The following is a 15,847-nucleotide window of genomic DNA, read 5'->3' as shown; positions in this document are numbered from 1 at the left end:
AACTTACAACTTAACTAAGTTATACTTGTTCCAAGTTGCGGCTGAGAGCATTAGCACGTTGGCCCACCTTTAGGATGGTTGTAAAGACTGAAAACAAGTGGGCCCTCCCACTGTTTCACAGCCTAGCGTGTGCAGCTTGGACAAACTCCCCTTCCACACGTTCACCCAAGTCAGGTCAGCTAAAGGAACCAGGACGTGTTTCCTCCGGGTCAGTCAGATCCCAGCCAGCATCTCTCTTGAGGCAACCATTCTCATCTCGTAAAGCGATTAACCCAAGACCAGCTCTTTTTATTTGGTCATATAAAAATTGCTGTCGTCACTCAGTCCTGACTCCACTCTTCAAGTGTGCGCCCCAGTCTGCGTAGCCCAGAGGTTTACTTCCCACTCACTGGCATTTGGGGGCGCAGCTGGAGCCACCTCGCCTAGACCGCCCAGTGTTCCACTGACAGTCTCTCTGCCAGAGGTAAAGGTGCATTCCCGGCCCGGTGGGAGGCCCTGCCTAGGACACACAAGCCAAGACCCTCTCAGGTTGCTGGTAAAACCCACGGTGGGACAACAGGAGGGTCTCAGAACCACCAAGGTGGATCAGGTCCACCTCACGCACTTAGTCCAGCAGGAGTGGCGGGGTGTGGGGGTGGAGGATAGCGATAGGGCCTTTGAATGCGGGTAAAACCCCCTCCCGGATGGGTCCCTCCTGAATCGAGAGGTGAGGACCCGGTTGGCAGGTTCTCAGTGAGCAAGGACCACCCATCACCGCCTCCCCCTCCCCCTCCCCGCCCTGGTGTGACCACTTTTGATCCTGCCCCAGACAAAGGCAATATGTACTCCAGCAGAACGAATAAGGGGATCAGGTTGCTCTCTCGGCCTCCCCTCACTGCCCCCCTCCTAGATTCTCCCCTTCCCCACGTGACCCTCTGGAATCTCTGCCAAAGCTCCGAGTCCCTGGGTCCATTTTCACACCGAGCAAAGGAGAGAGGAAGGAGGGGAGGGAGGCGGAGCGAGGCGGAGCGTGTGTCCTTTAAACGCTGGGATCCAGAGGGGGCCTTATTTTGTGCGTATGCAGGCTCTCTAGTCCGAGTGGCAGCATTGACTTCAGAATCCCTTCCAGCCTCCCTAGCTCTTTCCTCCGTGCATTTAAAATTATGGCGCCTCCTGCACTCCCGTAATCACACCTCAACCCTGCAAACCAGCTCCGGGTGTACAGCGCCGAGGTGGCAGTCCGCGTGGAGCAAGCCGCGCCCCCACAGCCCTCCTCACCCTGGAGAGGGGCGGAGGCGAGAAAGTAGCAGCAGCGCCCCCCGAGGCGCCGCCCCCGTTCTTTTCGAGGAAGCTTTCGAACCGGCTGCTGCAGGGAGCGCGGCCAGAGGCGGCGCTGTGCGGCTGCAGCGCCGCCGAGTCCTGGAGCTGCCCGCAGCGCGGCACAAAGTTTCCAGAGAGCGGCCACCGGGGGCTGAGGTCCGCGGAGCCGGGTGGCCTGGCCGAGGGGTGGGTGGGTCTTTCTGGGCTCCCGGCGACCCCCTCTGCCTACGCAGCGCCGACGTAGAGTGTCAAGCGAACTTTAAAAAGCTGCTCCGGACCAACCTGCGCCGGGATCTCCACGGCCGGGGACCCAGGAGCGGACGCATCGGTCTGAGGGAAATGCTGGGAGGTCCGATGAGCCTCTGACGGGAACTTTCCGGCGAGTCTACAGCGGAGAACTGCGCTCTGCCTCCTCTTTTATTCCCCAAGCTCAGCCCACGTTGGCGTGCTGCTCCGCGGGAGAACTGAGCGCGCTCTCCGTCCGGGCAGTGGGTGAATTGAATCCCCCGCGCGGCCCGGCGCCTCTGGGCTGCTGAAGAGTGTCACTCGGGGCCAGGGCAGCGCCGCATTTCCCCGGAGGTAGCCGCCCGCCAACCCCCGCTCTCGGTGCGCGCCAGCCCGGGCGCCAGAGCCGGTGTTTGGGGCGAGAGCTGGTTCTTGGATGCTGAAGGCTGGGCTCTTCCAGTGTGGGTGTCGAAGCGGCAATGGGTGCCTTCAAAGTGTGGCTCGGGGTGGCCCTAGCATTGGCGGAATTTGCGGCATTGCCTCATCATTCCGAAGGTGAGAGAGCGGTGCCTCCCCCCCCTTCCCCCCTTGTGTGTGTGTGTGTGTGTGGTGGGGGGGAGAGGTCGTGCCGTTTAAGAAGTCAAGCGTGTTTATGGTATTGGGGGTCGGGTGGAAGTTTCTTTGGGGGTGGTGGGTGGGTGGGAGTGGAACTGGAGTGGGCTTTTTCTGAGAAGATTCCTACTCCTTGATTGTTTTGTATTCAGACCACAAGCCCGTCTCCCGCCTCCCTCTCTGCCCTTAGTGCATTTGGGTGGGTGGGTGGCCAACTGAGGTGGCATCTCCGAGACTGGATTCTCTTTTTTCCCACTTCCCCGCTGCCCCCAACGGAAAGCGGCTGCATGAAGCGTAGGCGAGGAGCGAACAATTGCTCTTACCTGGGTAAAAATACCTCCGCTCCCACGAAACAAAAATCCGGCACCTTAAAGCCCTCGCCACTCTCCCTGCCCCCTGCCCCAGGAAGTGTCCCTGTAAAGTCCAGTAAAGATTTTATAACTAGATAGAGCGCGTTCTGTACGTAGACAATTCAAATGCACTAAGAGAAATCTCCCTAGTACAGAGAGGCACGAGCCTACGAGCCTGCCTGCTTCCCTAGGGGGGAAAAAGTGATTAATAAGAGTTTAGCTTCATTCTCTTACTTCGCCCTCACTCCTGGTTTTCTTCCGGGGCTCCAACCTGTGTGTAGAACTCCGACCTGGGGGAGAGAAAGGAGACGGTGGGAATTGTCGCCATGATAGCAAAGGCAGTCGGGGCTCAGGCAAATAAATGCATCCATAAGTAATTTAAGAGTTCGGGGGTCATGGGATGGCGGGCCCGGGGATGCGAGGCGCTGTGAGTTCGTACCTGCTCCGGGGAGACGGGAAAGTCGTCTAGATAGTGCTTGGAGAGGGGGAAGGGTGCCGGCGGACTGGGAGGAAGACGACTTAATCCACCGCCGCGGGCTCTTGGCTTCCCCTCCCGTCTCCATTCATTATTCATCCAGCTGCGGGAAGGAGAGTTCACCTGCTCCGCCGCAAATCAGACCCGCAGCCGCGGCGGCGGCGGGCGCCGGGCGGGGCGGGGCGCCTTCGCCTGCTGCCGGGTTGGGGCAATTGAGGGTGCGGAGCCTGGGCGCAGGGCCGGGGGCGGCAGGAGGCCAGGCAGAGGACAAAGCCCTGCCTTGGATCGACCTCTGGCCCTCAGAGCAGCTGCCTTTTCCCTGCTAGTTTCTCCGGAGAAAGTGGCGTGGCCTTGGGAGTCCACGCACAGTGATGGGGACTTTACCATGGGTATAGGTACCGCCTGTCCGCACCCTCCCGGGAAGCATGTCAATTACTTTACCCCGGAAAAGCACGTCTGGGGCCTGTGCAAGACTTCAAATAGGGCATACCCTGTAGAAATGTCTTCACTGTACGTGTGCATACTTAAAAAAAATAAAAATTCTAGGGCTTACTTGCAATAATAAATCAGGTGGGAGAGTTAACCCAGGCCACCCAAATCAGAATTTGAGACTTAGAGAAAATTATGTTTTCACTTGGTGGTGGCAGTTTCTTATTTAGAATCATACCCTAGCAACGCGGAAAACGTGTTCTCTCTCCCTGATAGCTCACCAGGGGGCAGTTGGAATGACGCCGTTTTTTCAGAACCAAATCTCTTGAAATTACAAAAGCCATTATTATTAAGAGCCTGCAGGGTTCGCTCTTTGGAAGACTGGTTGGTACAATGGGCGAAGTTTAAGAATGTCCAAAGTCTTCTGATCCCGGAGGAGGAGGGCAGGGCGCCAGGGGCGCTATTCCTCCAAAGATTCTTTGGAAACTTTGCTTCTTACTGGTTCACCCCACCTTCAGGGCATTCTAGAATCAGTTCACAAATTCGACTGGTAGATGTCTGAGAGTTTCCATCTGAGTCGTAATGGTGCTTATCTAATGATGAATGAATGAAGGTGGACATTTTTTGAGCACGTTACTTGGCTTCCACTATGCCAAACACTTTGCATACATTATCTTATTTAAGTAATTTAATTAAGTGATATCAGACCCACAGCCAAAAAATCAGCTGTCATCTAATGAGACTTCTGATTTGCTTCTGTCAGGGTTTTCTTTTTCTCTTAAAAATAAGAGCACTGAAGTCAAGGATGGAAAACTTAAGGATCTTACAGATTTCTTCAAGTTTTTATTATTAGCCTTGGCAATGATTAAAAAACCATTTTTTTTAACGTTTACTTACTTTTGAGAGAGAGAGAGAGAGGCGGAAAGACAAGGAGACACAGAATCCGAAGCAGGCTCCAGGCTCTGAGCTGTCAGCATGAACCCAGAGATCATGACCTGAGCCAAAGTTGGAAGCTTAACCAACTGAGCCACCCAGGCACCCCAATGATTTTTAAAGATGGAAAAGAAGTATTCACATGTGTGCCTCTCGTGGTGTGATGTATTGTTCGATACTTTTGCTGACCAGGCTCTGGCAGAATTTATGTTTTCTTCTTAGTGCTCAGAGGGCATCTCATATATGCTTCTAGTACCCCATTGACTAATTCTACAATTACAGTTGATGAAGGTGAGGTTTGGGTCTTCACATAGCTGTATGCTCACTGAGGGCCTAGGATGGTTCCTAATTAGTCTTACATCTCCACCTCAGCTCCTAGTACACACTAGGTGCTAAAAAAAATATTGGTCAGATGAATGAGTATTGTGTAATCACACTCTTTTGAATTAAGTTTAGACTGGCCTCTATGATAAGTGGCTGTATGACCTTGAGTGAACCACCTAAGTTCTTTGAGCTGTGGCTCTGTCATTTACCAAATGCAGAAGTCAGCTGGCTAGGTGATAGCTGTCAAATGCTTTTGCTAATCATCAAACATAGGAAAAAAATATCAACATTTGCTGCCTTCTTTGTGGTCACTTGCAACTTTCTGGTTCTGAATTTTATTTTAGTTATTAAAAGAAAAATGAATTTTATAAGCAAATCATTTGCAGTGTTATTTTATGCTGTCTTATATTGCCAAGCTGACAAATCACTATGATTTGAGAACTTAATTAAATCAAGAAGTCACAGAGAAACTAGCGAACATGGCTGCTTAATGAATCAGACAAGCTTTGCCATGACATGTTTTGGAGAAGTACATTTTGAGTTGTGTTGACCTGTGCAAGTCCTGTGAAGTAATGCTAGATAGAACATGGTGGCTTGGAGATAGGAGAAGATTATTGAATTGGAGGTTGTCAGAATTGAGTTCTACTTGTCTGTGTCCCATTCTCCCCATGGGGCTTTAGCCAATCCCACAATCTTCCAGATTCTTCTTGTAAATGCCATTAATAGAATACATTGGAAAAGATAATTTGATAGACAGCATGTTTTATTTATGGATCAGCATATTTGGTTCCACTCTTGGCTAGAGAGTTCCTTTTGTGTAAGATTTAATGCTTAAAACTCAGTGTGAAGAAAGAGAAGATATTCACTGGGCTAGATAGCCTGTCCTTTCATTCTTTCATTCCACAAATCTTTATTGAGAGCTTATGTGTGCAGTTACTTCTGATAGGGGGAATCATATTACCTGTCCTGAAGAAGTTTGCATACCCAGAAATTATTAATATTAGTAAAGCAGAAATAGGAGATAGGTGAACATCGGTGCTTGGTGGGTTTCCCACTATTGAATAATTGCACTTTTGCAACTATCTGCTAGTGAAAATAAAGAAGTGTATTGTCATAGGCTCATATTTCCATCGTACTACATTTCTCTTCTCCTCTAGGGATTGGATTCTGCATATACATTGTTTAGTGAAGCCACAGTCATCTGTATTCACTGTTATGGACTTGAGTGGCAATACCACTCAATTTTATTCAGACACAAGTAGTCATAAATACCCTCCACCACATGGCTCAGGAGAAGGGAGGAGAATACCACATGGCAGAGTTGGAGTTGTGTGCCAAATCTTACAATAGTTCAAAAACAGTTGGCCCATTTTCATTTTAACTACTCTATTAATTGATCTGAATCCTGGTTTACAATAATCAGGACATGAGCTGTCCTGTCGGTCCAGAAAACGATTCTATTTTAACTATTCCACAGTGTACAAGCCATATGCTGAATTACAACACAACATAAAGCTTGAACATTTAAATGCTAACTTGTGGCTGCTTGTTCCTAATGAGTCATATTTTTGTGATACCATACTTTTCAAATCTTTTCATATCTTATGGCCATATATACGACTCTGTCTTTGAACTAATCTATCTGACATTTTGTGACTCTTGGATTTAACTTCTCTAGTTTATTCAGTTTACCAGGTACAGTTTCTGGAGTGAGTGGTTTCTGGATGAGAGTCCTGGTACAACTTATATCTCATATTTTCTCTGAAAACTTTAGATTTTATACATGTATCTCAAAAAGGAGCACATTATAATGTGCAAAAGGGCTTAAACGTAGATATTTACTTGTTTAAATGACTAGGAAGTAACATTTTGCCTGTGTGACCTACAAGACCGGAGTCAGCCACATGGAGGAATGTCTCGGGACCTGGGCTTCCTTCTTGGCACTGTATGTGATCACTTCACCCCACAAAACTCTATGTATTTCCTCATAAGGATTTGGAATTTAAATTACACAGCATCTCAGTTGTATTCTATGCCCTAAAACCAATGAAGTTCTTGGTCAGAGAATTCCAGCTTCTGTGGTCTCTTACGTTTCTTGTTTTCTCTTGAAGAAGGCTATTTCTTCTACTAGATCCTCACCATCTGTCAGAATTCACCTTGATCTGGAGTTTCCTTTAAAGCTCCAGTAAAGCCATAAATCTAAATCTCAGACAGAGCTGTACTCCTTCAGAAAAAAAAGTGATGAGTGGAGAGAGTCCCTTTGTTTTCTGTGTTATATGAGTTGATCAGTTAGTGGAAAGGTCTCTGCTCTAGTGCAAAACCAGCAGCTGTATCCAGCACCTCCTGCCAGCAAACCTCCCAACTCTATCTGTTGGTGGGTGTGAGTAGCGTGCTAGTATGGGAGAAATATGCTTGCTTTGGAGGACTGCATCTGGCATTGGGTGGTGATAAATGTTTGATAGGACTGGGCATCACACTGGAATGCTTTATTTTCTCAAGAGAGTAGAAATGAGGTTTTGGAAGCTGCGTTAATGGAGACTCATTTGTACATCTGCCTTCTGGGTAGAGCTGTTCCGTTTTAGGAAAGTCCTCTGAGGGCAAAGCTTATTTCTTTTGGCATTGTACATCATGGAGCAACCCAAATTGAGTTATTTCCTTTTCCTAATGATGGAATTTATCAGCAGTTACACACCGTTTTGACTGGAGTCTCTAGCAGATGTTTGGCTTAGCCAAGTGTGTATGTGATGCCACACTCAATGCTGCTTTATTTTTTTTTTAATTTTTTTTAACGTTTATTTATTTTTGAGACAGAGAGAGACAGAGCATGAACGGGGGAGGGTCAGAGAGAGAGGGAGACACAGAATCGGAAGCAGGCTCCAGGCTCTGAGCCATCAGCCCAGAGCCTGACGCGGGGCTCGAACTCAGGGACCGCGAGATCCTGACCTGAGCCGAAGTCGGACGCTTAACCGACTGAGCCACCCAGGCGCCCCACTGCTTTATTTTTTAATGTTACAGGGGGTTTGTAACATCTGTCTGACCTTAAAGAAATGGGTTTTGATATGGGTAGCTGGATATTTCTTCAGATACTTGATTCCTTTTGGAGCTTTGAAAAGATGATTGGCTTTTGGAAGGTAATGCTATGTAGGAGGGCAGTAAAATTATTTGATAGTCTTATTCTAAAGGTTAACTTTTGTTTGTTTATTCTAAAGGTTAAATTTTGTTAAATTGTACTGAAGGGATGATCTTTGTGTTAATAAAATTTTTAAATGTTTTATTTTTGAGAGTGAGAGCGAGAGAGAGAGAGAGGCAGAGTGAGAGCGGGACAGAGGATCCAACGCAGGCTCTGCGCTGACAGCAGAGAGCCCAATGTGGGGCTTGAACTCATGGACCATGAGATCATGACCTGAGCTTGTCAAACTCCTAACCAACTAAGCCACCCACTCACCCCTGATCTTTGTGTTTATTTTTTAAACATAAGAAGTAATTAAATATGTCAACTTAAGTAATTTAGAAATTGGATTGTGTTGATATATATTTATTTGAGCTTTATAGGATTATTTTATTTATATACATGTATATGTGATTATTATATACATTTACATATACATATATATCTCTCATGACATACCACAGACTAAAATACTAAGTCTCTCTTTCTTTCTTTCTTTCTTTCTTTTACTAAGTCTTTATTTATTAAAGAAAAATAAGTGAGTTAAGAACTTTCTCCCAAGGTTTCCTCTCAAGTTATTCTTGTTTGAATGTCAAGGGCACAAAAGTCATTCCAATAAATTTGCCAGTAAAGATCTTTGATTCAGACCTCAAGTGTAAATAGCCATTTCATTTCTTTAAAGATTGTTCTTAATTCCAGTATTAGTGCATAAGGCAGACTGGTCCTTTCCTGAGTAGTTAGTGTTTCTGAGATTTCATGAATGATCTGTTGGAGGCCAAGCACTGTAGTAAAATATGTCCTTCCCTCTTTGGACACCAAGTGCAGCCCATTGTCAAACTGTGCTTCTGCCTTGGTGTGTGCATGTTATTCCAATCTGTTTTGTAGCTTCTGTTTCTGAGAGAGTACCTGTTAGCACACTACCCACATGTTTCTAGGTTAAAAGAACACCTGTTGTGCTGTTCAAAGATTGGTTGAAAATGTGTTTGTTTTTTAAAATTAGGATTCCAATTTTATACTGTTTTCAAATATAATACTTGAAAGATTTATTTTGTGATAGGCTAGTTATTCAGAAAATATAGGCTGTCCCATTCACACTTAGCCTTCTTTTCCATTTAGAAGCAAATCATTTGTTGTTTTTTATTTGGTGCTTAATGAATGGAAAATAGAAAGATGTATCAGTTCATAACCAGCCTATTAGAAAGAAAAATTGAGTGAAAAGAGGGTGAAAAGAGTATTGGAGTTCAAGAGCTCAATGGAAGAGTTCTTTCAAATAACTACAATCTCCACCGCTCTCTTATAAATGTTATAATATCCCTATAGAGGAACCTACTGTATGAAAGGCAAGGAAGAGATAATCAGCCAGATACCTAAGTAGATGCCTACTATGTGAAGAGTTAGGGAAGACAGAGAAGTAGAAGCCATCCCTGTCCCAAGAGGATCTAAACACTATAGCGTGGTAGATGCAACAGTTCTACATCCTTAGCATCCTTAGCAAGGGTACTATAAGGAAGCACACAAGAATGAATTCACAAATGGATGATGCAGACACTGAGTACTGTGAGCGCCAAAGGGAAATAAGCATAACAATCCTGTGGGCTGGAAAACCTCATGAAGGAAATGGGATCAAATTTAAGGAACCTGAATAGACTCAGTGCGTCTCCTACAGAAAATAAAAGTGTCGGGGTGCCTGAGTGTCTGACTTTGTCTCAGGTCATGATTTCACGGTCTGTGGGTTCAAGCCCCACATCAGGCTCTGTGCTGTCAGTTCAGAGCCTGGAGCCTGCTTCGGATTCTGTGTCTCCCTCTCTCTGCTCCTCCTCTGCTTGTGCTCTCTTTCTGTCTCTCAAAAATAAATAAATGTTAAAAAAAATTAAAAAAAAAACACAAAAGTGAACAAAGGCATTGAGATATGGAAGTGTTATCGCCAGATCCTAAGTTGGCCTCTTGGGTCAGACTGGAGAATTTGTGTAAGCAAAGAGTGGCAGAGAAGCCTGGATAAGTAAATTGGGACTAGATTATGGAGACTTTGCTTATTTATTACACAGGAAAAAATATACATTGTATATACACGGCATGCCATTGTAAACACATTTATTTTAAAATTCAAATAATAAGTTTTAATGATGCTTTCCCTCATGCGTGTCCAAGAAGTGTTGTTGTGTTGTATGGGTTTATTTCCCCAGGGGCAGAATGCTCAAGCTTTTAAGATTTTGGAAAAAGCACAATTTGCTGACTATGATGCATGTACATGCAGTTTTAGCCTAAGTCTGCTGGGGCAGTGCCTGTTGGTCTATTTTGCATTCCTTTTAATTCTTGTTTTGTTTTTCCCTACAGGTGCTTGTGTCTATCAGGGTTCCTTGTTGGCGGTAGGTCATTCTTCATATATTTGGTTTATTTCTTTCGAATGTAAAATGCTTGATTGAGGTTGCTGAGTGAGTGAGGTGACCCTATCGTTGTGAAATATGTTTATTTTCCTTCACAGTTTGAGGATTATCCCTCAGCTTGGCACAATCATGCTCAATTACTTAATACCTTTTCCAGAGTGAATTAGTTCCATTTGAATACTCAGGTATTGGGAAAGGAGTTCAAACACCCAACACAATTTGCATTCCATAGCTGTCCTTTGTGTTCTTTCAATCAGAAAGAAAATTAGATCCCATTCTCTTGTCAGATATGAACTAGGGCACAATTTGTTTATCTTCCCATTGCATTTGCTTCTTCCTTTGAATGCCCCTCCAAATAAAAAAAAAAGTAAAATTATTAAATTGAGTACAATATGGAAGATTCCTGACTGTTGCTGTGAATTATAACTTTAAGTTTTGGTAAATAGCAAGCAAATTAACATTTTATCTCTGAACTTTTGCCATGTATGGTAGAGTTGATTTTGAATTTAATGTCATGATGACTTGGGGGAAAAGCTGATGTAAGTCTCATGCATTTCTTTTCATTAATAATGTACTATGGTGCATAACAGTGTGTGAAAGCCTTATTGAAAAGACTGTCTACACTCCATCAACTCTAATAAATGGTGTGACAAGTCATTCTTCACCACTTTTTTTATTTTGGTTTAATAAATGCTATAATAAAAACAGAACTGAAATGGTTGGAGAGGGTTTGCTCATTTACATCACAACCTGCTACTGACATGTGTGATATTGATAAGTCATCTTGGATTATCCTTGCGGTGTTGAGATAGATGAGGAATATCTGAAATATCCAACAGTCTAGATAATTGTAGATGTTTACAGTAATATTCTTGGTTCTAAACTTTATATAATATAGTTATTACTCTGGAGATTTATGTTTCTCCCCTTGTATTTTTCTATTAAAGAATCAGGAGAAAGCCATTTTCCCTCTCTTTCTCATCCCTTCCCAGCCTACTTTTCCTTGTGTTTCTTCTTTAATACATTTTGAGAATCATTTTAAAATCAAAGTGCTATGACGTACATCACTGGTTTTGGGGAATTGAGTAGATATTATAGACAAGTCGGTTTTCCACGTTAATACCCAGAAAATTGTTTTGTTGTATGCACTGCTTTATAATTTAAAAAATGTATTTTCATAACTATTGATCTATCCAGTACAATAGATACTGAAATAAGCAGGCCATGTGTTATTTTATATTCTCCTCCTCTTTAATGAAGAACCAAGGATGAGAAAGAGATTAAGAGATTTGCTAAAAGTAAATTGACCATTAAGGGATTCACTAGAACAAGACAACATGTCTTCTTGCTGTTGTTCCCCTGTATCCAAAGAATAGTGGCTAGCCTATCTTCTATATTTGATATTGCTCTGTGTTAGTGTGCATTCAAATATGAAAGCATCATGTACTTGGAGAGGGCAGTGCCATTCAAGTTAAAGGAGAGACTGTCTAGTTAATTTGCACTTAATGGGTGATCTTGCTCTTCCCCGTTCCATGTCCTGGCTCCTTCCAGGGTTTATGGCTGCTTAGGGCTACTATGCTGCACTGTAGTGCACCAGCACACTCCTGATCCCCGCCAGTTGGCTTCTTTACTTACCAAGACTCTGCTACATGTGTTCCTAAACCTCCTCAAGCCTGATGTCCTTATTATTGTAATTATGTGACTCAGCTAGAAAGACAGTATACTTACTACAATACTAAAGGTTATTATTATTTCTGAAAAAATTTAATGCTTATTTATTTTTGAGAGGGGAGGGTAAGGGCAGAGAGAGAGGAAGACAGAACCTGACACAGGCTCCAGGATCTGAGCTGTCAGCACAGAGCTCGAGTTGGGGCTCGAACTCAAAAACCATGAGATCATGACCTGAGCTGAAGTCACATGCTTAACTGACTGAGCCACCCAGGCACCCCAATAATAAAGATTATTATTAAACAAATATTTATTGAGTGACAGCTGTGAACCTGCTATTCTAGGAGCTGGGAATGCATCAGTGAACAAACAGATAAAATCCTTGCCCTCAGGAAGCTTGAATTCTAATGAGTAAAATATATAGAATGTCAGATAAGTGCTATGGAGAAAAACAAGAGGGGAGTGGGGAGATAGAAAACACTGATGAGGGTGGCTACTGGAAACAGGGTGACAGAGATGGCTTCACTGAGAAGGTGCCATTTGAACAAAGACCTGAAAGCGGCCATTATAAGAGCTCGTCTCCCTGAAGAATTCCAGAGAAGGGTAATAGCAAGGGTACAATCTGAAGCAGAAGCTGGCTTAGCCATTTGAAGAAGTGCGTGGAGGTCAGAATGGCTGGACTGCATGATCCATGGGCAGGATGGCAGGAGACAAGGTCAGAGAGGTGGGCAGGGGCCTTGTATGGACTTTAGCTTGTCTTCTTGGTAAGGTGTATTGGCGGAGCTATAGCAGAGGAATGACAAAATCTGACTTATAGTTTAATTAAGCTGCTGAATGTGAATGTGAAAAGAAATAACGTTCTTGTTTCTAGGGAAACTATGGTGAATACTTTAAAAAGACTCCATAGAGGTGAGTCACTAAAAATTTGCTGTCAAATTAAGTGTAAGAGAAACAACTATAAAAGATTGGGGAAAAACACAAAAATCCAGAGAGATTCTACATTTGGATTTATTTGCTACCATTTTAAGTTCTATTTCCATTTTAAGGAACTTTAAACTGGAAATGGCGGATGATACATTATGGATGTAGTTAATTGTGTGCATGATTCATTGCTACTCTCTCTCCACCTGATGTGGTCTTGGAGAAAGGCATTGCTCCCACATCAATGAAATTGAATGAATGTACATTTTTGTATTTTGAATTAAAATAAAGAGTTTAAGAGCATTTATATACTATTCTAGGATTTTCTGATTAAACAGCTCTTTGGGTGACAGTGTCTTTAGTAAGAGGCCTCACAGTTGGGAGCTGCCTCTGGGGATGGTGGTGTAATGTCCCTGTTCTAAACCCTGTAAATTCTACCCACACACAGTTTAGAGCTAGGAGTGACTTCAGAGATCGTGTATTCTGAACTCTCCATTTTATAGGTGAGAAAACTGGGGCAAAGGATGTGAAGTTCCTGAACTTAATCCATTTCTCAAGAGAGTAACCGGAAGTGGAGAGTGGGTCTGGTTGAAAGCAACAAAGCATCAGCTTCACCCAGAAGAATTCCAGAAAACGTACCAAGCAAATGAGAACGTGGGTCTAGTACTGGTTGCTAGTTGCTAACTCTCCCACTGATTCCTCTCTAATCTCATCCCCTGTTGCCTGGGAAGCTCTCAGAGATAGTGGAGCATTCATGATGCTTGTCTCCCAACAGACCTCATTCTGATTCTTCCTTCTCCACTACAAACCAGCTTGGTGACCTAGAGAAAATGACAAGATCTTCCTGAATCTCTATCACCTCCTGTGTGAAATGGGGATAGATAAGGCCTCTCCTGAGGGGGTTTTGTAGAGTAAAGAAGACAAAGTGGGGAGGACACTCAGATGAAGTGCATTGTATTTTCTTTTCCGCCATAACAAAACTCCTCTTTACCAACCAAGAAGAATAACAAGAGGAAGGGGCAGTTGTTAAGCACCTACTATGTATTTCATACTGTCAACAATCCCAGGAAATAGGTGTTGTCTTTACTTTACAGATAAAGAAACTGAGGTTCAGAAGGTCTCAGTCGTTTGTCCAAAAATTATATAGCTAGTCAGTACCAGAAGGAGAGAACAATCAAACCCGGTTCTGACTCGAGAGCCATTTCACTGAGCAGCCTGCTTTTCTCTGCCAAGCCAGTCTGCCTGTTGTCTCTGCACACAACTAGCTTATTTCACCTTCAGTTCTATACGCCCACCCCCTTGCTGCTGCACCTGCCATGCATTTGTCTCTGCCAGTCACTCTCCTGACCTCCTGCAAAAGCCAGTTGTCCCTGGCTAACCCCTTCCCATCTAACTGAGGCTCTCCTGAACTAACTAGATCCACCACATGATGCGAGAAATGTTTGGAGGGGGTCATTCCAATTTAAAAAATATATATGCTATACTTTACACACACACACTCCCAACAATGTGTTCTGTTTGTCAGTTTTGCTAGCTGTATGGACTTGTGGTGACAATCTGGGGTAATTTGGTTCTAAGCTGCATGTACTGCCCTCAGTTGTGTCTCTTCTCCTTTCTTTAACACTGTCTTCCTTACTTTTCTCTTCTTTCCATTCCTCAGGTCAAAAATTAACATTAAGGGAGTCAAAATACCCAGGAAGGTCCTATACTTTGAGAAGCACTGAGTCATCTATTTTGGGGTGTGTTTCATGTCCCACAACATCCCTGCCCGTGGGCTCTCAGGACTTTCTGTAACATCAGAAAGAGAGAAAGGGAGAGCATGACCTTTTTAAATCAGGAATCTATCAGGAGGAGACTACCTAGTTCCTATGTTTAACTGTGATTGGGGCATTGAGTGTGAGGAGAAAAATAAATTTTTTATTTCAGCGTTTTCACTTATCTTCTGTTGTTTTTAAACTATATTGAGCAAAAAGAAGTTAACTTTCTTTTGGTATCACCACAAGTAAACAATTCTCTTTATTAGATTTTCCCTAGGGGTGGGTAGTTGGACTCTTAACCTCAATTTTTACATCTGTAAAATGGAAATAAACTATTTACTTCACAGGATTGTTGCAAAAGTTAAAGGAGATAAACATGAAGCACCCACTTCTGTGCTTGTGACCTAGACCTACAACACTTAGTGAAGGTCAGCGGCTGCTATTGTTGCTGTAAGCGTTTGTGATTGGGAGAGTTGCACAAAACTATTCTTCTCTAGGTCAAAAGTGTTAAAAGTGTTGAAATTTTCCTACTTGGGATACTTTTGCTCACAAATGCTGACAAAGTAGATTATGAGACACTAAATTTTAACACATTTGAAAGAAAGAAAAAAAAATTCAGGGACAATTAAAAATGTGGAGGGTTTACTTTACTACTGTATAGTATGACATAGTGGAAAGATCCAGGCTTTGGAGTTTGAATCCTAGTACTGCTATATACCTGCTGTGTGACCTCAGGTCCCATGTTTTATACAGCTGAGTCTCAGTTTCATCTTCTATATAATGAGGACTGTATTCCTCATAGGGATGATGTGAGGATTAACTGAGAACATGCTTGTGAAAGAACCCAGAACTGTGCTTGGCAAGAAACTGGCCGCTTACATCATCCAGGTGACAAAAAATGTCGGAGTGGAAATGACGGAGTGGTAGAGGCCAGGGTGTCTTGGTTTGGGTCCTGGCTCTGTTATCACTAGCTATGAAGCACTGAGTAAGTCACTTGAATGAAATAAGCTCTAAGTTTCTAAATTTATAACATGAGAGCATTAGATCCTCTCCAAGATTCCTTAGCTCAGTGCTATCCAATAGAGCTCTCTGTGCTGGTGGAAATGATCCATAGCTATAGGGTCTCGTATGGTAGGCATGAACCACATGTAGTTATGGAGTACTCGAGATGTGGCTGGTGACACTAGGGGACTGAATTTAAAATTTTTATTAATGCTAATTAATTAAAAAATTAAAATATAAATAGCCTCACAGAGCTCATGGTCACTGTAATCTACCATGCAGCTGTAGAGCTTTAAAAT

At 43.6% G+C, this 15,847-nt stretch overlaps 1 protein-coding gene across 1 annotated transcript in view; it reads left to right on the top strand.

Annotated features, from left to right (window-relative positions):
- The first annotated feature begins 1,468 nt into the window (after window positions 1-1,468).
- FRAS1 (Fraser extracellular matrix complex subunit 1) overlaps window positions 1,469-15,847 on the top strand; it is a 424,264-nt gene continuing 409,885 nt past the window's right edge. Inside the window, exons 1-2 of the mRNA XM_030313622.1 lie at window positions 1,469-2,079; window positions 10,151-10,182. Of these exons, the coding sequence (XP_030169482.1) occupies window positions 2,004-2,079; window positions 10,151-10,182 (108 nt within the window). The 5' untranslated portion in view covers window positions 1,469-2,003. The remainder of the gene's footprint in view (window positions 2,080-10,150; window positions 10,183-15,847) is intronic.

Source organism: Lynx canadensis, chromosome B1 (assembly GCF_007474595.2).
Source record: "Lynx canadensis isolate LIC74 chromosome B1, mLynCan4.pri.v2, whole genome shotgun sequence".
Taxonomy (NCBI): domain Eukaryota; kingdom Metazoa; phylum Chordata; class Mammalia; order Carnivora; family Felidae; genus Lynx; species Lynx canadensis.
The sequence above is the reverse complement of the archived record's forward strand: the minus strand, read 5'-3'. Positions and strand labels throughout refer to the sequence as shown.